Genomic DNA, 21861 nt, shown 5'->3' with positions numbered 1-21861 from the left:
TTTGCAAAAAAAATATGATTAAGCTGTCTCTCTGTAATAATTACTTAAAAAAAAGTATTTTCTTACCTCGAAGCGTATCTTTTTTTTACCCATGACAAGTTTTACCAAGGGCTTAAGAGTTTTAAACCTTAAAGTAGGTACTTTATTTTGTGTATTTATTTCGACTTGAAATACTGTTTTTATTACTATTAGTTCGACGAACACGTAAGCCAATTGGAAGCAAACATTGCCAAAGTGCAACAGAAGATGTTAGAAGAGGCCGAACAATCGGACATAGAAGACGAACCGCCGCCGCAACCGCAGTCCGACGAGAAACGCGGCAGGGGACGGCCCAGGAAACATAAACCTGCCACTTCTACATCTGCGGCAGATGGTAAGTGTGATAAAGCGTAGAATGAGTGCGATAGAAGATGTTAGAAGAGGCAGAACAATCAGACACAGAGGACGAACCGCCGCCGCAGCCCCATTCTGACTAGAAACGTGGCAGGAGACATAAACCTGCCACTTTTACATATGCAGCTGATGGTAAGCGTAATTTTTTAACGGCCTTCACGGTTCCGACCTCTGAGCCTGGTAAAAGTGTTTGAAATAGAATGAGAGCGATAGAAGATGGCAAAAGAGACAGAATAATTAGATAAAGAAACATTGTTCAGGACGCTGTTAGCCGTGGGAGAAATGATAAGCATTAAACCCCGAACGTATGGGCATTTATTAAACAAATCTTTGAACTTATATACTATTACAAAGCCACTGAGTTTTAGCGTGCACTATCGTGTAGGTGGTGCCATCTATTATGGAACGGATTAACTATTAACATTTCTATGTTCCATTTAATAGTCATATCAGTATATAGTAAATTGGACATACCGCCCGCCAAGGACTAAATAGTCCTTCAAAATACGAGTTAATTAAAATAAAACATTTTTTTTTCTTGAGGAAGTCCAAAACATAAAATTAAGCTAAACAACTTCTACACTGCAATTAGTGATTTAACTTCACAAAAGATCAAAAAACTCCTGACCTAAATTGCTGACTCCTCCATCTTTAACTTTAAACTATTTTAATGATATGTAAACAATAACATATGTGCTATAAACGATGAAATCTAAAATTTTATGGTTATTTTAATAACAGAAAGCCTATTCCAAAACAACAACAAAGTTGTGGGACTATCTAAACATACTTAACTATGGAATTAAAACTAAACATTACAAAAGCAGATTCCTTAAAACTACCTATACAAATAATCATTGTGCGGCAATCAAGCATTGCCGGAATGATACAAGCTTTGAAGTTGGACGTTGAATTGACGAATCTTTACGACGAAACGTGATTGCCGTTTAACTTTGTCCATTCTGAGATGGAAGTCTGCTACCCTGCCTTAAAGTCATCTAGTAGGTGTTAACTTGTCTCTTTGCACTTAAACCACACTTATTTTCAACACCAAAGTGGTACACTGGTACCTTTGGATCATAATAATCCCTAACCGTCTTGTACATTGAGTATTCATTACTCACGAAACTGAGATAAATGTCCTTTGCGTAAGTTGCCATGGACGCAAATTACTCGTCTAGGTTTGTTCTACTTATAATAATCAGTTGTCGTTAACAACGATTCACTGATTCGCAATATTCCACCTTTGTCCAAAAGTGATAAAGGGTGATTTATTTGCTCTTTTTTGGCTTTACTGAAGGTTTACTGAATAAATCCGCTTGTTGCTTTGGGATATACAGCTTGAAAGATTTTCTTTTCTTCTCAGTTAATGTAAGCTATTGGCTGATGGTTTATATGAACAAAATAGGATTGACTCCATCCATGAAGGTAAGTCGGTTTTACTTATATTCAAGATTTCAGAGACTTTGTAGAGATACGTAATTCCAGCGATGATAAGCTTCTCAGCGTTTATCCGATACTTTGTTACCTCAATCAAGTCCAGTCAACCACAATATCTGCATTAATTCTTGGAGCTAATGTTATAGTACACGTGGTGATCTAGCTTATAAATAATATAAATAACAAATTTGGCGATAATAATTTCTGTTTTAGTTTCAGGTGCAGTGGTTTCTTCGACCAGCTTCAACGAATAATTGTGGCGGTTCCAGGTAAGTCCTAAATTTTTTGGTAATAACATCTTCTTTTCTTTTATTTCCCTTTGACGCTTCTACTAATTCTGACTTATTACTTGTCCATTTTTGCAATATAAAAGCTTTCTTTCCTAGTAACGAATTTAACTGTTTATAAACTTTAATTACCTCAGTTTCAGATTGACAACAGTCGCTCAGGTTAATGGAGAAATCTGTTTTAGCTCTGTCTACAGCTCGAGAGAAGAGTCTGAGTGTATTATCTGCGACCTTTTGCAGAAACTTGACTGCTAAGTACGGTGCACATAATCGCCCGAATGTGACTCTTGGCCATCTACAGTCTTTAATTTCAGAATCGTTATTGTCTAGTGGCACTATGCCTTGATAGACTAAATGTTTCCTTGCAATTCTGATGATGCATGCAGTAAGGCATATGAGGTAAACGCACACGCGCCGAATTATGTGCTGAAGCTTTGGACGCAATGTAAGTCCGTCCATAAGACGTTTATTGAGCGACACATCATTATCACTACGATTGTCCGCACTTAGCTCGACTCTATTGGTTCGACTCTTATCTCCATATCTCCCGACTGTGTCAACGGAACTAGACTGCTCTCTAGGTCTAGTTGCATTCAATTGTTTTTCAGCTGCTTTCCTATCAGACCTACTTGAGACCTGTTCTCTCGTCCAATTAATTTTTGAATCGACCGTGGCATGCATATTCAAAATTTTGTTGTTACGGTTTGAATTCTCCTTGCCACCTACCTGACCCGACAGTACCCATCCGAGGTAAGTATCCTGCACAATTATTGATTCCTTCGGATGTTTTATTAACCCTTGTTTCAGAATACTGGAATATACATCGCCGCCTAGTAAAATGTCTATTTCATTAGGAGAATTATACTGTGGGTCAGCTAGTACCAGTTCATTTAAATCTGTCCAATATGGCATAATGAATTTTCTTTCAGGTAATAATGAGGTGATCTTGTTTAAAACGTGAGCCTTTATCTGCAATTTAAAGGTTGGATCATGAAGTGACTGAATATTGAGCATAACTGCGTACTTAGAAATTACGTTATGATGACCGCCACCTAGCCCTGATACGGAACTATTTTCAGCAATCTTATCTAAGCGTAAAAGTTGAGCAGCGGCTTCCGAGATAAAAGATGCTTGAGATCCTTGGTCTAGTAGAGCTCTCATTACTTGTGGATGATTATGATTTTGGGACTCAACTTTTATTAACGCAGTAGGCAATAAGGTTTGGTAGTGCATTTGTCCCATAGCAAAATGGGAAGCAATATTATTGGCCTCATTCGTCGGACAAACTTCTTCTTCACCTTCTTGGGTTTGCTCATCATCTTCGTCAGTCTTCGTCGCCTCCGTGGCAACTGCGACTGTATACAAACTGGCGTTTCTATGGAGAAGCGTGTGGTGCCTCTTCTTGCAAATACGGCAGGTTGTTGGTACACGGCAAGTTTTTTCTGTATGATTAACACCCAGGCAGTTAACGCAAAGTCTTAGGGAATCCACAATTTCCTGGCGACGGGATACGTCTTCACTATTAAATTTACTACATGAGAATAATCTATGATTTTCAGCGCAGTAGGGACAAGTTACGTCGGAAATGGTATACATGGATTTTGTATTATTAGATGGATGAAGGGTAGTCTTAGGTTTAAGTTTAACTGGCTCTACAAATTCTAAAGCTCGAAATCGACATTGTAAAAATTCTTTTAATTCGGTAAAAGACGGTAATTCATCGCTCAAACTATTAACGTGTAATTCCCACTGTTTACGGGTTTCAGCATCCAACTTCAAGGTTACAATGTAGATTATAATAATGTCCCAAGATTCCACCTCAATACCTAAATTAGATAACTCGTGTATGCAATCGGATGTGGTATCAAGGAGGTCCTTAAGACCGTTAGAGGATTCACTAGTCATCACTCGTTGATTAAATAACCGTTTAAGGATACAATTTGACATAAACCGCTTATTGTTATATCTATTCAGCAATAAGTCCCAGCATTTTGTGTAATTTGCCTGAGTAATAGGAATATGTTTTATTAACTGTTCCGCTTCTCCTTTGAGTTGAGTTTTCAAATAATGTAAGCGTTGGACGTCATCTAAAGCAGTGTTGTTATGCACTAAAGATACAAAAAGATCTTTAAATGTCGACCACTCGGCATAATTCCCGCTAAACCAAGGGAGCGATATTTTCGGTAACCGAACAACAGAAACTTTGGGCACGTTACACGAAGAACAGTCGAGGTTTGTAGTGTATCCACTTGGTGAGCTCAACAAAGCCGTTAGTTCACTCTTATAACCTAAGTAACTTTCATAACCTACACTGAAGACATCACTTGTGAAGTAGCTTTCTTCCAAATCCTTAATTTCATAACTGGAAATTATGCTCTCATGCTTGTTCAAAAATCGTTTGACTATCTCCTCTAATCCTTCTAATCTTGCCCTGATGTACGACTCTGTGATTCGCTCCTTAGGGGATTTTTTGAAATTAATTCTTCCTCTTTCTATTTGATTTTTCAGATCTTGCATAATTCTTAAATCAGCTTCCATCTTAAATTTTTACTTGGCACTCCTTTCTTGTTGAAATTCAATTTACTATTTAAGTGGTAATGGTAACCAATGTTTCTGAATTTGTGCTAAGTCCAAATATTTTTCTAAGTGTTTGAAACTCTAAATATCAAGGCAAATTTGGACATAGGTTCCCCGTCTGGTCGTTTTTGAGCGAATTATACTAAGTCCTAGTCGTACACTTTGAAATTTCACAAGTCTCAGATCATGCATTAATTTTCTAAGTTTTTCTCGCACTGTCAATAAAGTTTAGATTTGCGTACTCACAGTTCACTCAATTCAATTACTTGCCGCTCGTTGTCTTCTGGAGAGTTGTCAGCAATCTACACCAGGTGGCGCCACTGGATCTTGTCACTGTTGCTTTCTTGTGAATGTCAGCTGTCACTTCTATTGGTTTGACTGTTCAATTTGGCAGTTATCACTTTAATACAATGTTATATAAGTAAAAAGAATATAACACAATTTGTTCCAATATTGGTCAAAAAACGCTCCGACTTTGAAGGACCTTGTTCAGGACGCTGTTAGCCGTGGGAGAAATGATAAGCATTAAACCCCGAACGTATGGGCATTTATTAAACAAATCTTTGAACTTATATACTATTACAAAGCCACTGAGTTTTAGCGTGCACTATCGTGTAGGTGGTGCCATCTATTATGGAACGGATTAACTATTAACATTTCTATGTTCCATTTAATAGTCATATCAGTATATAGTAAATTGGACAAACATCAAATCAATGGCAAGATATTCATTCACAAACCCTCAACTCAACTATTTTGATTAATTATGTCTTTGGATTCTTTTAGCGTTCCGAGTGAAAAAGCTTTATGACGTCATGACAAATTCAACATGGCGGAATGCGGATGCATAATTGAGTGTTCCTGCATTTTTTGTTAATACTATCCTTTTATTGTACAGATGCTACGCCAAGGAAACGTGGTAGACCGAAGAAAGACCAGAACAGTCTTGTTGACGGTAAGTTCATAATGAAGTTGTTTCAGCTTAAGAAGCACAAGATTGCTAAATTTTCGAGTATGGGGAATATAATATTATGAATTTTGAAATTGTTTTTGTGTAGATCTGCAATACTCTGATAGCGGAAGCTCGGGGCTTGAAGAAGTGGAACAGAAAGACGTGGCGGAAGCAATGGTACAGCTGTCTGTGCGTCCAGGTAAGTTTAATCTTAGCACCTTTAATACCTAACAAGGTAATAAAGCTTCGAATATACTTATGTAGTTTAAAGTGCAAATTAATTATGTAAAGTGCCTAGTTATGGATAGTAATACATAAAAAATGAATTTTAACTTTGTGTGTCAAATATCATGTCAAAAGCAAGATTTTAGTCCTTATTTTAAAGGAGACCGTACTTTTGACATGACATTATCCCACAGAATTGAAAGTGGGAAGTCATTTTGTATGGACTATAACTAAAAATACTTCTCTAATGAATAACTTCTAATAAACTAACTAACTTCTAATAAATACTACTTACTCAGAATAGCAGTTCCGGCTTCCCAATCTCATCCTAGTTGCCAGTAATTGTACACTTGGTTAAAATTGTTAATTATTCAAATAAAAAGGCAAATGCATCGCGAAAACTTTATTACAAAAAGGCAAAAGCAAAAAACAAGATCTACCGTCGACACAGATAATATGACACATACATTTAGTTCCATCTCCACTCACATACACATACTTTTTACTTTATCATTCACTCTCTTAACAGAAGACTTGACAGGCGAGCCAAGTTTCGACACTTCCGAGTTCCTCATCAAGCGCGAAGTGCCGGACGAGCCTCCACAAATATCTGATGAACTGGTGGACTTGGACCAACACAGCCGAGACTATACTTATCCTGCTGTTGTTAAGGTAATTTATACATTATGCTAAGGTGAAAGAGTTTAGTTTACAATATTAGGATTCAGTGAAAACTTACGTAATGATTGAAGTGCCGGACGATACTCCATTTTCTGATGATTTGGTGAACTTGGACCAACACACTCGAGTCTATACTTATCCTGTTATTGATAAGGTCATATAATATGCTCTATATTAAGGGGATAAAGTTTAGTTTACAATATAGGATTAGATGATCAAATTGCTTAAAACTAAGTACCAGACGAATTTCCATAAATGTCTGATGATTTGCTAAATTGGATCAACACATATCTATTTTATTCTTCTGTTGTTAAGGTAATTTATACATTATCCCAAAGTGATAGAGTTTAGTTTACAGTAAAGGATTTGTGATTAAGTTGCGTAAGTACCAGAACAATATCCACCAATATATTATGATGATTTGGTAGACTTGACTGACTTTGTCAGACTAATCCTGATATTGTTGTTAAGATAATTTATGCTCTATGTTAAGGTGTGTAGGGTTTAATTTCCAATATGAGGTTTGGTGATTGCTATATTATGGTTTATGCAAGAATTTCAAACTTTTTTTGTTCAATTACCAGGAGGAACCAATAGAGCCGGATATAAATATGGATCCGCCAATGTTGGACAGTGCGCCCGTGGAACTTCCACAGTTCAAAGAAGAACCGCTTGAAAACTGGCAGGTTAGCTCCTTTGAATTTTTCATACTTGCAAACTTATTTAATGCGAAACAATCTGTTTATCTGTAAATAAAAAGTAATAAATTCATGTTAGAATTTAGTTGTTTTGAAAATGTTGTAAGTAAAAAATAGAGCTTTTAATCTCTAACTACTTGGTACCTTAAAACACCTCGATAAAGAAAGCCGCTTTAAATCCACTGTTCTGTTTGGCGACCATTATAAATACCAACATCCGAAAAAAGATCTCACTCGCGACTTAAAAGAAGTCACTTTTAAGTCGCGCCTAAGGCAGTTTTATTTCAAAAATGTTTTATTCATTTTTCACTTGTTGATGGCCGCAATTTCGTCCGCGTAACTTTCAGTTTTTTAATCCCGTGGGATCTCTGATTTTCCGGGATAAAAAATAATCTTTGCCCGTCTACGGGATTCTATCTCTGTACTAAATAGATTATGCCCACGACTTCTTTGGTCTGGATTTAGGGCTTCTAAAAATTATGTGCGGACTCTTTGATTTTCCGGGACAAAAGTAGCCTGTGTCCTTAAAAGGTACAAGCTATCTCTGTCCCACGGATAGGCCGTGAAAAGCAGCAAACAGACAAACACATTTCGCATTTATAATATTAGTATGGCAGCATGGATTTTACTTTACGCATCCATGTTTCTGGAGATTTTCTAAAATTTACCCAGAGAAAGATTAATTTGTAAAATTCGGTTGTACTTTTCAGCCGGATCCCGCGATACAAGACGACTTACAAGTCACTGACAGCGAAGAAGAAGCCGAGGATGGTCTTTGGTTCTAAAAGTCGCATAATAATTACTGCCATGATCACCAAAACGAAGGCATCTTCTAGGCAAGCATTTTCGTACCTTTGTTCCATCAGGCATAATTGTCGTCTTGCATATTTATTTTGTAAGTAGATATAGTATAATTTTATATTGCGGTTTTGTAAGGATATCTATTAATAAATTAAGTTATATAATATGGAATTATTGTAAGTATATGGCAAAATCTTTAATGAAATAAATGAAATGTTATATTAATATTTTTTTTTTTTTTACCTCTTTCCATATGATAAGTATGTTAATTAATAAGCTATCATTGGTGTCCAGATGGTAAACTCTTGCAGAGTTGCAGATTTTAAAATAAGTTTATTGCACACTATTAAATACCTTTGCCAGGTATTATAGTATCTTTGTATGGCGAATAAACATCTAAAGCTGAGCGCACATATAATATGAGAAGCTAGCTACAAGCGTTGCATATTCCAATAGTGGAAATAATGTGTCAAGCCGGTCCTGGCACTGAGTATCCAGTTAATGTCATCTAAACTTTAGTCAGTCATTTAATGTCCAATCACGACGTTATTTTCATCTTTTTCCTATCCATACCATGTTTGTATTTTTAAAAAAATCTGTTATCATGTTTGTTTTTTAAAATTGACACAAATGTATGAAAAGAATAAAATTTCATTTAACTTGTAATTCCGCCTTCACAGTATCAACATTAAGTCGGTTTCGGCTACGCGGGAATTGGTCCACCAATGCCGCAAAAGGAAAATATGTACTTATTCTATCTACTGGACAAAACGTCAGGGTTTGGGTTCGCCAGCCAGCTCCGTCTGAATTTGAAAAAATACGGGAGATTTATATTGTCGCCCTATTTTATTTATGCAATTACGGGTTTCTGTATTATCATATCCTGAAAACGGGGTCACCCGTAAAATACGGGGCATTTAAAGTAACTTGAAAAATTCATGCAGACCGCCTCGCAGTAAGTAGATATGCGATGCGATCAGCGATATTTTGCAAACATTTCCACGCCGCGGTTTCTTCTCAAAGAAAATTGTCGCAAGGATTCGCTTTGAAAATAAACATTTTCATTCCAGTTACTTACTTACCTATATTTGATCGAGAAAGTAAACATCACATATTAAAATTCCTTTGAAGCGTTCCTTTGAGTGAAGAATTTCGAACTACATAGGAATCGAAATTTATTGTTTATGATTCAAAATTCAAAATATTTTTATTCAATTAGACTTTTACAAGTTCTTTTGAATCGTAAATCGATTGTATCGATTGTAAATTACTTAGATACTGTTGTAGGATTCCGTACCTAAAAAGGAACCCTAATAGGATCACTTTGTTGTCTGTCTGTCTGTATATTATTTGTTCGTGTGTCGTCTCTGTCAAGAATCCTATAGGTAAGTAGGGCACTTCCCGTTGACCTAGAATCATGAAGTCAGGTAGGTAGGTCTTATAGCACAAGTAAAGGAAAAAAATCGAAAGCCGTGGATTTGTGGTTACATCACAAAAAGAATATTAAAATATGTTCATGAACAGATAGTACTTTCAAAGTAAGATAACTATACCAAGTGGGGTATCATATGAAAGGGCTTTACCTGTTCATTCTAAATCGAATTGTTATTTATTTTTATGCATAATAGTTTTTGATTTATCGTGCAAAATGTCAGAAAAAAACCCGAGTACGGAACCCTTGGTGCGCGAGTCTGACTCGCCCTTCGCCAGTTTTTTTAACTGTTTACTTAGGTACAACTAACTCTAAACTCAATTCCATTTTGCATTCACAAGCCTCTACGGGAGTTAATACTTATCGCATTCGTTGTTGGTAATGGAATTTTGGATCAGATTAAAGTTCTTTTGCAAAGAACAGCTCGATACCGATGCTTAATTCAGAACGTGACGTTTCTACAATGAGATCGAAGTATAACAACTTTTTCTTTGTGTAAGTATTTGTGTAAATAAACACTTCTTATTCTTATTCTTATTCTTATTCTCATCTCTGCCATGTTAGATTTGTGATGGTAGAATGCATAAGGAATGCAAACTGGCAACTTCCTACACACTTTTAATTAATAATATTTTAAGAACTTTGTTTAGAACAGAGATACGTGTAATAGGACACTGTAGTCTTCAAAGTTCAAGTAGTTCACTCTGCTTTGAGTTACTCAGCGTTCTATGTAAAGAGCTATTCTCAGACCACTTATACAGTGTAACTACTAACTACCTATTATTTTTGTGAAAAGTTATTTATTTTATTTTGTTAAAGTATAAAGTACCTATTAAGCATTTAAAGTATATTTTAAATCCAAATAACTTTTTTGGGGTTATTTGGGAACATTTGGTATACATATTAAATATTTCTTTAGTCAGGAAAGTAATGTAACGAATAAGCTCTCGTCAGATCAAGTTAGTCTCAATCAACCACTACGTAGTCCATTTATATGGACACAGACAATTTGTAATACAGTGTCTTGGTATCTAGGGATTTACAGACAAATGACCCCTGTTAAACCATAGCAGTATAGGTAGCTTAGTATAGCTACCTATACAATTTCCATGAAGCCTGGTCTTTAGTAGGTATAGATAAATGGTTGACAGTGTGCCTACCTAAAACTCGCAGTTTTTCGTGTAGAAAAAAAATTGCCATTGGAAAAATGGTTTTATCTCTGTAAAATCGACCGCTTTATTACTAGGGAGGTAAAACTTAATTCATTTTTTTATTGCACTTTACACCCAAAATCCACACTACTAATTGAGATGAAACTTTTGAAGTTCAAAAGCATGTACTTAGGTTGCAGTGGCGTGTACAGCTAGTTTCGAATCTAGGGTAAGCACTAGTTAGATAACTAACCTATTCTGGACATACGGAACCCAAGAAATGAGCGTAAGTAGTACGTTTACGCCTGTATGACCTGCACGCTATTTGGTAGAGGTAGATCATACCCGTTTATCCTTATTCGGCTGAGGACGTGTGAGACCCTCATAGTGGAAAGCTATTCAAGTTAACGTTAGTACGAACGAGAAAAGGAAAATAGGACATTTTCCCGTCCTTTTCCACTCAGGGGCAGGGTTCAGTATTTTGGAGAGCGAATTTAATCGTTTGACCCAAAGGTATACCTAATCTAATTATTGCTTATAGATAACTAGAGGATGCCCGCGACTTCGTCCGATTTAGGTTTTTAAAGATCCCGTGGGAACTGCTTGAATTTCCGGGATAAAATGTCTATGTCAATTACGGGAACGCAAGCTACCTCGGTACCTTTCATACAAATCGGTTAAGCGGATGGGTTTTTTAGGAATCCCGTGGGAACTCTTTGATTTTCCAGGATAAAAAGTAGCCTATGTCCGTCCCCGGGATATAAGCTAACCCTATACCAAATTTCGTCATAATCGGTTAAACTGTTGGGCCGTGAAAAGGTAGCAGACAGACAGACAGACACACTTTCGCAATTATAATATTAGTATGGATTTAAAGAACTCTACTTATTAATGCAACTTATAATATTCTGTTTGCTGACATTATGTAATTATAAGGTCACGCTTGTTCGAAAAAGAGCATGAATTCTGAATTTCATGGCAATTGAAAAAAAAACATTGAGTTTATGTTAGAATTAGCAAATAGCAAGCATCGCACACTAATTGGATAACTCGGATAACAACCATCAAGAACGAGCTCTAGGGGTGGTAGAGACTACACGACGGCAACATAAAATTCAATGTTCACGATGTTAGTTTACCTACTCATAAACATTGGAAGTTCTAACCAATAGACAAATTGTTTCTACCTAATCGACGCGTGGATCGGTTGGTTGGCATATACCGTTACAAACGCTATAAACACTACCATAGTAGCGTATAAATAACATCTATAAAATCTTAGGGAATGTTAGGTCGGGTTCACATTTGGTAATTTTTGACGTATCCTGCTCAGATACAGACCTGTATAACGAGTTCTTGTATGATTAGCATGGATGCTCATTTCGGCCATATCGTATCGGTAGTCGTATCGGGTTATAAAACGCATCCATACTTATCTAACCATATCGTATTATTGGCGTCACTCAGAAAAGCAGGTATTATTTAAATATTTTTATCGAATTATTGGAATGTCCTCTCCAAAACCAACACAAAAAAAACACAAGTTTAATGTGTAAGGTTATCCGAGAGTTTTAATCTAAACAAACTAATGCCAAAATAAATAATTTAATTAGAGCGTGATTGCTATCACAACATCTAATTATTCAGTTCACAATCCAAATACCGAAAATATGCGATATCGCTCCGAATCTCAGAAGGAGACTGAACTAAAACCTTCAAAACACCCGTATTTATGCAAGTTCAATCTTGTTGGCCTCCTAGTAACAGATTGTATGACATCGAATGAGCCAAATATCGATTTTACCAAACTACCTTCATCAGCTAAATTAATTATTTTATATTATTTTTGACAACTCAAATCAACTTTTAAAAATAACCTTACAGTTCGGCCGTCCTGAATTTAACACGTCCTCGTGTTTCTAATCAATCTTGTCATGTCAGTCGCGGGCTTCCTTGCCCTAAGTCAAATCCAAATCATGGGCTATCCTGCCCTCCGTCAAATCATTAAAACCTACCCTTGAACTGCCGAACTCTCAGTTTTAATATCAAGTCAACAATAAATCCAAACGACTAACTTCTCATTCGATGTATACAAAATCTGAACCACTTATTGCAAATTACTTTCCACTTCACAAAAGACTAAATTCTTAAAAAAAAACTAAAAAATTTAATCACCAAATCAAACTCAATAAAAATTTTAATCAAATGTGGGTTGTTTACAAAAAGATACCAAAGCGAAATTAAGACAACGTGAGACACGTCCCGCTTCTGAATTATTGGCGTCACTCAGAAAAGCAGGTATTATTTAAATATTTTTATCGAATTATTGGAATGTCCTCTCCAAAACCAACACAAAAAAAACACAAGTTTAATGTGTAAGGTTATCCGAGAGTTTTAATCTAAACAAACTAATGCCAAAATAAATAATTTAATTAGAGCGTGATTGCTATCACAACATCTAATTATTCAGTTCACAATCCAAATACCGAAAATATGCGATATCGCTCCGAATCTCAGAAGGAGACTGAACTAAAACCTTCAAAACACCCGTATTTATGCAAGTTCAATCTTGTTGGCCTCCTAGTAACAGATTGTATGACATCGAATGAGCCAAATATCGATTTTACCAAACTACCTTCATCAGCTAAATTAATTATTTTATATTATTTTTGACAACTCAAATCAACTTTTAAAAATAACCTTACAGTATCGTGTTAAGCATTACGTATCGGTAAAATGTTCTGCGTCACTCAACGAGCGATGGCGGGAGCTATGCTTGGAGTTTCTCTACGTGATCAAATCAGAAATGAGGAGGTCATTAGGAGAACCAAAGTAACCAACATAGCCAAACGGGTTGCGAAGCTGATGTGGCAATGTGGCACATAGTACAAAAATTATACCTACCTAGACTTTGAAGTCCCAGGGTAGGAATGCAGACTGGAAAGCGCAGCGTTGAAAGAATCAGACGACATCAAAAGAATCTTAAAGAGCCGCTGGATTCGTGGCATGTGGAAGTACCTACGAGAGACCTGTGCCCAGCAGTAGACGTCTACAGTTTTCTATCGGTGACAAGTGACAACGAAAACGATGATAAGTATTATCCTTTAGCTTAGGTATTGGCAGACTTTTGTTCTGTCTATATAGAAAAAATCTAGTTATTTTATAGTTTAATAGGTACTAGCAGATAATTGGAATTGCACTCATAGCCCTTCGTTTTCGCTTGTCAATCTTTTAACGGCAGAGTGGCTCAATGTAATCACATTTCAATCGAAATCTGCTGAAAGGCACCTTAAAATAACGAACGTTGCACGCAGCTGATAGGGGACGCTATCACACATTCGGGACAGTTCGTGTATTGGGTTTTTAACGCATATGAAAGAGTGATATTACTTCGGCAAATTTTAAAAAATTGTTTGTTTTTCATTTGCATAGTTATTTTTTTAGAGTTCATAGTAAAACTCAACCCGTCTTCGCACGGGTAGGTTTACCGATTCCATAGACAAATTAATATAATCCATACTTTATTAATATTATAAATGCGAAAGTGTGTTTGTCTGTCTGTCTGCTACGTTTTCACCGAAACCGAATCGAACCAATTTTAATAAAATTTAGTACAGACTTAGGATACATTCCGGGGAAGGACATAGGCTACTTTTTATCCCGGAAAAACAAACAGTTCCCGCGGGATAGCATTCTATCTTTCACGCATTTGTCGTTCAATGACGCTGTAACAGAGCTATGAATTGAAGTCGTTTTTTGCATAGACATAGACATAGACATTAAGAAGTGATGTAGGCTACTTTCTTTTCAAAACAAAAACAAACAGTTCCCGCAAGATAGATAGGACACATGATGAAATAACTTAAGCTTTGCATCAAAAAATATTGTAAAAATCTCAATTATTTATTATTAAAACCTTGAGTCACGCGAGCGAAGCCGCGGGTAATACCTATAGTTATGAATATGTTCTTCCTCATGAAAATGTACGATATGTGACGTGTTCTGAATTTGAATTTAGCCAAAATTTAAGCATCAGCTCAGATTTTTGCTACTCTTTCAAGAATGTCTTATTGTTACAGAGTTGTTTTATACTTTACAATGAACGTGGAAAGGATGATGGAAGGTCCTTAAAGTTATGACAGCGAATTTCCTTTCACATTAAACGATGATGTCGAAGAATTTGCGAAAATTATGCCTCAAAGAACAAGTTTTGCAAACCTTTTGTTATTTGAAAAATGACTCGAAGCTCAAAGGTTCCTTTATAAAATTTAACTTTGATAGGGACGAAAACGGAAGAGTTATTTGCGAAATGTTGTTCAGTTTATCGATCCTTTATTTTGTTTATAGAATAGCAATGTAAAATAAAAAAGAAGAAAGGCGCAGCAGTTCGTCCGCGCCGTAGAGTTTCATGAAAACATCGGTTTTTCCCACCGTATTAAACTTTTTAAGCATTTCTCATTTCGCTTGCGATATTCAACTGATTAAAACTCATGGCCATTATTCTGTTTTTCAATTATTTACTATTGTCTACCACCGCCACATCTATTAATTATTTATTTGTTGATGTCTGTGTCTGTAGAAGGCTATATATTTGCGGGTTCATCGGCATTCGTCAGGCAATCCACAATCAGGGACAATTTCCGCTTAATTTAGCCCGTTATTTGCCGTCGAAATCAGCGAACTAAGTATATCAATACTTCAACGGTTTCTATTTTATATGGTCTACTCTTTGAGTGAAAGGTGGACACTTAAAAATGGCCGGATTCTCACATCCAAAATCGCTCAACGAGCTATAGAGCGGGCCCGGCTATGCTGTTTCCCTGAAGGATTAAATTCGTAACAAGGAAAATCGCAGGAGAACCAAGGTCACAAACATAGACCAAGTTACCGGCAAGCTGAAGCGGCAGTGGGCAAGCCAAGCTTCTCATAGAGGCGATGGCGGTTGGAGCCGAGGGTTCATAGAGTCGAGATAACGTACTAAAGCGTAGGGTAACGACAACATTAAGAGAATGACACGAAGCGGTTTGATTAGGATGGCTGAAGACAGGGTATGGTGGCGCTTACTAACCTAATACGGCATTCTAAACCAGTCGTAAATAATTTTATACGACGACGAATTGATGACGATTCAAAAGCACTTGTAAAAGTTTGTTTGATTAAAAATAAATTCTATTCTATTCTAGGCAAGAAAAGGTTTAATCCTATTAATTATATAATATTTTAGTAGATAGGTTAAGTCAGTTAAGTCTCTTAGCTGCTTTAAGGGTATCTGAGTAACTTACCAACAATTAAATACTTATTACAAACGTTACAATTACAGAAAAAGCCTGTGCCAAAAACCGGTTTATAATGTTATAAAAATAAAACAAAAGAAAAGTGCTGTTGTAAAAAATCTAAAAAAAGTATTTGCATGTGCATTAGAATTTAGAAAATTCTACATAAATATTTAAAATTCGTTCTACGCAATACAATTTTCTAGAAATATCTACTTTTTTTGATCATAATAAAAAATTGATATTGGAATTAGCCGCTTTTTAACGAATGAAAGGCAGATTAAAAGAAAATCAACTGAAATTAAAAATAAACATCTAAGCCTCCAATTTTACATCACACAATAGCTGTTGCAAATTGACCAAATTTTTCTGACCAAAATTCTAGATTTTGTACCCCCAAATAAGAAAAATCTCCACCAAAGGATTTCTGAAATAAAAAATACCTATCTACAGTTTCGCATGACAAAAATGAGGTGTAAAAAAGTTGATAAGTTACTTTCTCCATTCAAACGTAATCTTGGAATTGCTTGGAAAGACAACAAAGCAAAAAAAGGTGAGAAAATATTTAAAGAGATTTCCCCGGAGTATTGAAGTCACCTTCCTAAAATTGGACGGCAAACTAAAGGAACAATGGAATTTTTTATTTAAGCTTAGGTTAAGCAAATAGTCATGTAGAATCCCTTCATGTGCCAGTATCTCGTGTCAATATTTAATGCTGTGTGACGTTCGGTCAATTCAAAATTCAGATAAGTAGGTAGGTAACTAGGTAGGTACTTAGTTAAATTCAGTCAGTCAGTCAATCGGTGACTATAGGTACATGTAATGTTTTTGCTGAACTTTATCATCATCATCATGATCAGCTTATCGCCATTTTTTTTATAAACAGAGTTCCGCCGATGCCGATGTGATGGTTGGAGACCGTCTAGCTAGCTTTTTTATGTTTTGTCTGTTTTTATTTCATGTCTTTTCTTATAAAATAGATTGTTGTTTAATTTCTTCAAAGTTACAACGCACATAACTCCTAAAACTTTGCTGAACTTGGTTTCACTTACGTAGGTACCTATTATATTGATCTTTGATTTTCGTAAAGATGTAGACTATCCTACTTATTTTTTGGTGGAAGATAGACCTTGTTTCAAACTCAGGCCTTGACATATTTGTTAAAATTTTTATTTTTTTGCCCTATACTAAAACTAGACATGGATAAAATGTGGAGAAGATGTCGTCTGTAGGCTCCCTAAACGGGCTTTTTCAAACTTCAAAAGTACGTTGAATTCTGTATGGCCTCTAACGAGCATTATTCAACTCTTTATCAACAGACCACAATGCGGAATATACATATAATTTGGAATTTAAATGTTTTACGTGTAGCTTATCAGGCTGTAGGCTTTACTTGTCGTGCTTTCATAAAATTAACGATATTTTCGGGCAATTGCGATTTTAACTTTAGTGTATTTATCTCTATAATGAGTATCGTAGTTTAGTACACTTATTATAATTGGTAATTTTATATCCACTGTAATTGTTGATTACAATATATTGACAAAAACCTATTATTAACCGGTTTAAAAATTATTATCTTTTCTGCCCCCGCATCCCATGTGCTTCCATGTGTCACTTGTTTCATGTTTGTACTATAATTTACGTCTATAGCACAGCTTTATAGTACCTACCTACAACAGCAGTTTTTTTAAGCCAATATGTTATGGCCGTTTTCCACGGTGTATGCCTACGATTATTATTATCGTAGGCACGTAGACGTATCGTAGACGTAGCGGTGCGTCGAATTCTCCGCGATGTAGGTTTTTTTTAAATTAAGTATTTAATTATTTAAGAAGTCTGCTTTTGACACAAAAAACCCACTAAAGTTTCCTAAGATAAGTTCATAGGTAGGTACATATACTCGTATGTAATATTGTGCGCGCTGTCCTAAAATCATGAATTAGATTTTGAAAGCTTTTGAGTGTTTTTTTATCAAACTTAAATGCCTTGGTCCCAATAATGAAACGTTCTCGTACGTATTCGTAGTAGGTACCTACCAACTAAATTCTTAAGGTATAAGCACATGGTAAGCACAAAGACACAAACATTGACTTTTAAATTAAAACAAAAAATGTCAATGATAATTTTTAATAAAAAAATAATAATAATAAGGCATCTGATATCAAAGGTAAATAGAGGTAAAAGTTCACATTTAATAAATAATACATAGGTACAATATTACCTACTTAATGTAACACTAAAGTAGCTTAGACACTCAAAAGGAAACATGCCTTTGAGTTTCAAAGGAACTTGTAAAAAGCTTTTTGAATAAAACATGTCTAATATTTAGGATTCGAGTGAATTATAGAATATTGCCTTCTACAAAGAAAGCTGAACCTAAAATTGTAGCCTACTACTTCGTGAAGTGATGGCGACGTGACCCGACCGATAGCCCCAGTGCTCATAGGGAAATTAGAGGAGGAGCTTGTAAATGCTAGAATTTTGTAAGATGGTTCTTTGCTTTAGATCTGTCGTTGGACTGCGGTTGACTATGAATTAAAAAAAAATCTTTGTTCTAAAATAGATTCCTACCTATTTACTAAAATAGTTGTATTTTTATTTGATAAAACACTTAGGTGTTAGAAAAAATAGATAAATAAGTACAGATGAAAAATATGACAGATTAGAAGTTATCACAGTTAGAAGTTAGCTTTTCCCAAACAAGCTTACTCATCTGGGATAAAGAAATAGATTGCGTCATGCTAGTAGTACTCTAGTAGTAATACTACAGAAATGTAAAGTAAAAAAAAAAAATGCTTATAGTGATGAAGACCAGAAATCAATAAATGTGTACACTCAGCAAATAATCTGGATTCGGCCAGTATTTTGTTTGTTTGATGAGAAGTTAGCCTTTGACTGTGATCTCAACTGGTGCTAAGTGCAGATGGATTGACTTGGGAGTGGTATGACCGAGTCGCATACCATAGGCAGCCGTTGGATTCAGGCGGCGCAAGGCCGTGGCTTAATGATTTGCCTGCGACAGGCCTATATCCAGCAGTGATCGTCTGTCGGTTGATGACAATGACGATGACGATATCATTGACAGATTTCTACGCGACATCATATTAGAACGCGTTATGTCTTGGCAGCATTTCTTACCAGCTGGCTAGTGCCTACCCAGCACATAGCTTTTATAAAGCACTGCCTCAAAATTTCCTACGAGCTCTTGGGCCACGTCGCAGTGCGGTGGATGTTATCCGTTATGCGTCATCCTCGTTATGTTTATCGTAGGCTGTCTCTCTGGATTTGATTTAGAGTAAAAGCTTATGTGTATTAAATGCAGCATAAATGTATTCTATTAAGCTCCAGGAATTATTCACATACAGCAATCAAAGGCTTAGCGGCTATACCTAACAATAAATCCTATAATTAATAATGCAGCCTAGAGTTTTCCATTTGCTGTGTTTCATGTTTATTTATTATTATTTTCTTATAATAAAATTAATAAATTTAAATATAGATTGCAATTAAAATATAACATAATAATAATCATCGCAAAAAAATATAGCTAACACCTAAATATGCATGCACTCACACAATACACCCACACGCACGCACGCACGGACGCACGCACGCACGTACGTACGCACGCACGTACGCACGCACGCACACACGCATGCACACACACACACACACCCACACACACAGACACACATACCCGTAATAATTATTTTACATATTCTAGTCTATTCTGATAAAATATTTTTCATTTTAATTTTAAAATATAATCTCTTGTGGCCTTATGTAAAACCTATTTTAAGATTATAATAATAATTTTGTGGACGCTGTTGATTACGATTAGATAAATAAATAAAAATTATTATTAACGAACCATGTTAAAATTATTATGACTAAGTTATTACATGTGTTAATCCTCTTTGTTCTAGTAACGTTATAGAGCTAATCTCTACTAATATCCCTGTTTACATTACAGTTAAATGAAAAGTGTGGGTATTGGTATATGTGTGTATTTATTGGTTAATCCTCGAAACTGAGCAATGGATAGGTTTTTTGCATGATATAAGTAAGTTGAAAACCTTAAGCGTAACATAAATTATTGTTTTCCCGGAAAACAAAGAGTTCCCACGGGATTTCTAAAAAACTTAAATCCACGTGTACAAAAGAAGACAGAAAGTTAACAAATAGGCAGAAGACACATTCAAAATGTTGGTATGGATAGATATGATTTTGTATAGCAATTTACAGCGGCTATACCCCATAAAAGCAATTGCACGGAATTGAAACGCGTCGCCAGATGGTGTTTGTTAATCCAGCCTCGTCGTTAACGTTTACTGGGAAATTGCATGTCAACGTCATTACTAGCTGTGCATATTGCCGCACCCTAGATAGACCGAGCTTCGTACGGGGAAAAATCCGATTAATTGAATACTTCACTTCCATTGGCGCTGAGATACTTTGTTAGTTAGTCTTCGCTTCCTACAATTTCCTGTTTGTAACTAACACTACCACTTCGAGGCTTTATCTATACTAATAAATAAAATTGGAGTGTCTGTCTGTAATTTCGAAATAACTACCTCATATTAAGCTCATATGGTTATTTGAACGATACCATAACTGAATCACACGTTTTTAAAATTTTTGTCTGTCTGTCTGTCTGTCTGTCTGTCTGTCTGTCTGTTTAAAAAGGCTAATCTTTGGAACGGCTGAACCGATTTTGACGGGACTTTCACAGGCAAGTAGAGGATTGACCAGGGCGTAAAATAGGCTACTTTTTTAACCGACTTTCAAAAAGGGAGTTGTGTTTTTCTACCTATGTACACCGAAATCTCCGAGATTTCTGAACCGATTTGCGTCATTTCTTTTTTAATCGATAGAGGAACTTTGCGACATTGTTTCATAAAAAATTTGGAGTCCAACTCCTCAATCCTGATGCTGCAGGGGATCTGACCAATCCACGCGGGCGAAGCTGCGGGCATCAGCTAGTTGTTTCATAAAACTCTTCTAGAAATCTCATAATATTTTAGCTGATGCCCGCGACTTCGTTCGCGTGGATGTAGGTTTTTTAATAATCCCGTGGGAACTTTTAGATTTTCCGGGATAAAAAGTAGCCTATGTGCTAATCCAGGGTATAATCTATCTCCATTCTAAATTTCAGCCCAATCCGTCCAGTAGTTTTTGCGTGAAGGAGTAACAAACATACACACACACACACACACACACACACACACACACACACACACACACACACACACACACACGCACACACACACACACACACACACACATACAAACTTTCGCCTTTATAATATTAGTGTGATTACCTGATATTGATATTTTTTTTAAATATTAGTTATGTTATTCATGACTAATACTCCCCTTTCCCCTCCAATTAAAGCGCAAAGCTTGTGCCAGGAGTAAGTATGACAATATAGTGCAATGGGTGGGATTTGAACCGCCGACCTTTCGGAATTCAGTCAGCTCCTCAACCGTTGAGCTATTGAGGCTGTAATATAGCAAACAAACTATAATTGTGCCAAAATTCAACTTTACAGCTCTATTATAATAGTTTTTTTTTCAAATGAATGTGATACGGACAGATAGACTGGATGAAACTATAAGGCTTCCTTGCTACGAAACTCTAAAAACACGTAACTACCGCGCAGGAAATATCGCACATATCGCAGAAAGAGATAACGGTTTCGTAGAGCGGTGTCTCTGTCTGTAAAAACATGTGTTTACCTACCCGACATGAAATACTAGGGAAGTATTGCGCATCGAACTTTAGAAAGAGATAACGGTTTCGTAGAGCGTTGTCTCTGTCTGTAAAACATGTGCTTACCTACCCGACATGAAATACTAGGGAAACATTGCGCATCGAACATTAGAAAGAGATAACGGTTTCGTAGAGCGTTGTCTCTGTATTGAGACCGACGAAACGTCTCATAGGT

The 21861-nt window shown here is 36.0% G+C and overlaps 1 protein-coding gene and 1 long non-coding RNA gene across 4 annotated transcripts in view; one reads left to right on the top strand and one right to left on the bottom strand.

Annotated features, from left to right (window-relative positions):
• Nucleotides 1–8279, top strand: part of LOC123871592 (transcription initiation factor TFIID subunit 1) — a 27716-nt gene extending 19437 nt beyond the window's left edge. For all 3 annotated transcript variants that reach the window (XM_045915473.1, XM_045915472.1, XM_045915474.1), the window contains exons 29-34: nt 193–373; nt 5596–5652; nt 5756–5848; nt 6404–6546; nt 7140–7241; nt 7964–8279. In XM_045915473.1, coding sequence (XP_045771429.1) covers nt 193–373; nt 5596–5652; nt 5756–5848; nt 6404–6546; nt 7140–7241; nt 7964–8038 — 651 coding nt within the window. In that variant the 3' untranslated portion in view covers nt 8039–8279. The remainder of the gene's footprint in view (nt 1–192; nt 374–5595; nt 5653–5755; nt 5849–6403; nt 6547–7139; nt 7242–7963) is intronic.
• On the bottom strand, nt 6679–21861 carry LOC123871594. The gene is made up of 3 exons (XR_006797292.1): nt 21810–21861; nt 13660–13666; nt 6679–6689 (listed from the first exon to the last, which is right to left on the bottom strand). It is a non-coding gene; the product is annotated as an uncharacterized LOC123871594 (long non-coding RNA).

The sequence above is a fragment of the Maniola jurtina genome, chromosome 14 (assembly GCF_905333055.1).
Source record: "Maniola jurtina chromosome 14, ilManJurt1.1, whole genome shotgun sequence".
NCBI lineage: Eukaryota > Metazoa > Arthropoda > Insecta > Lepidoptera > Nymphalidae > Maniola > Maniola jurtina.
The sequence above is the reverse complement of the archived record's forward strand: the minus strand, read 5'-3'. Positions and strand labels throughout refer to the sequence as shown.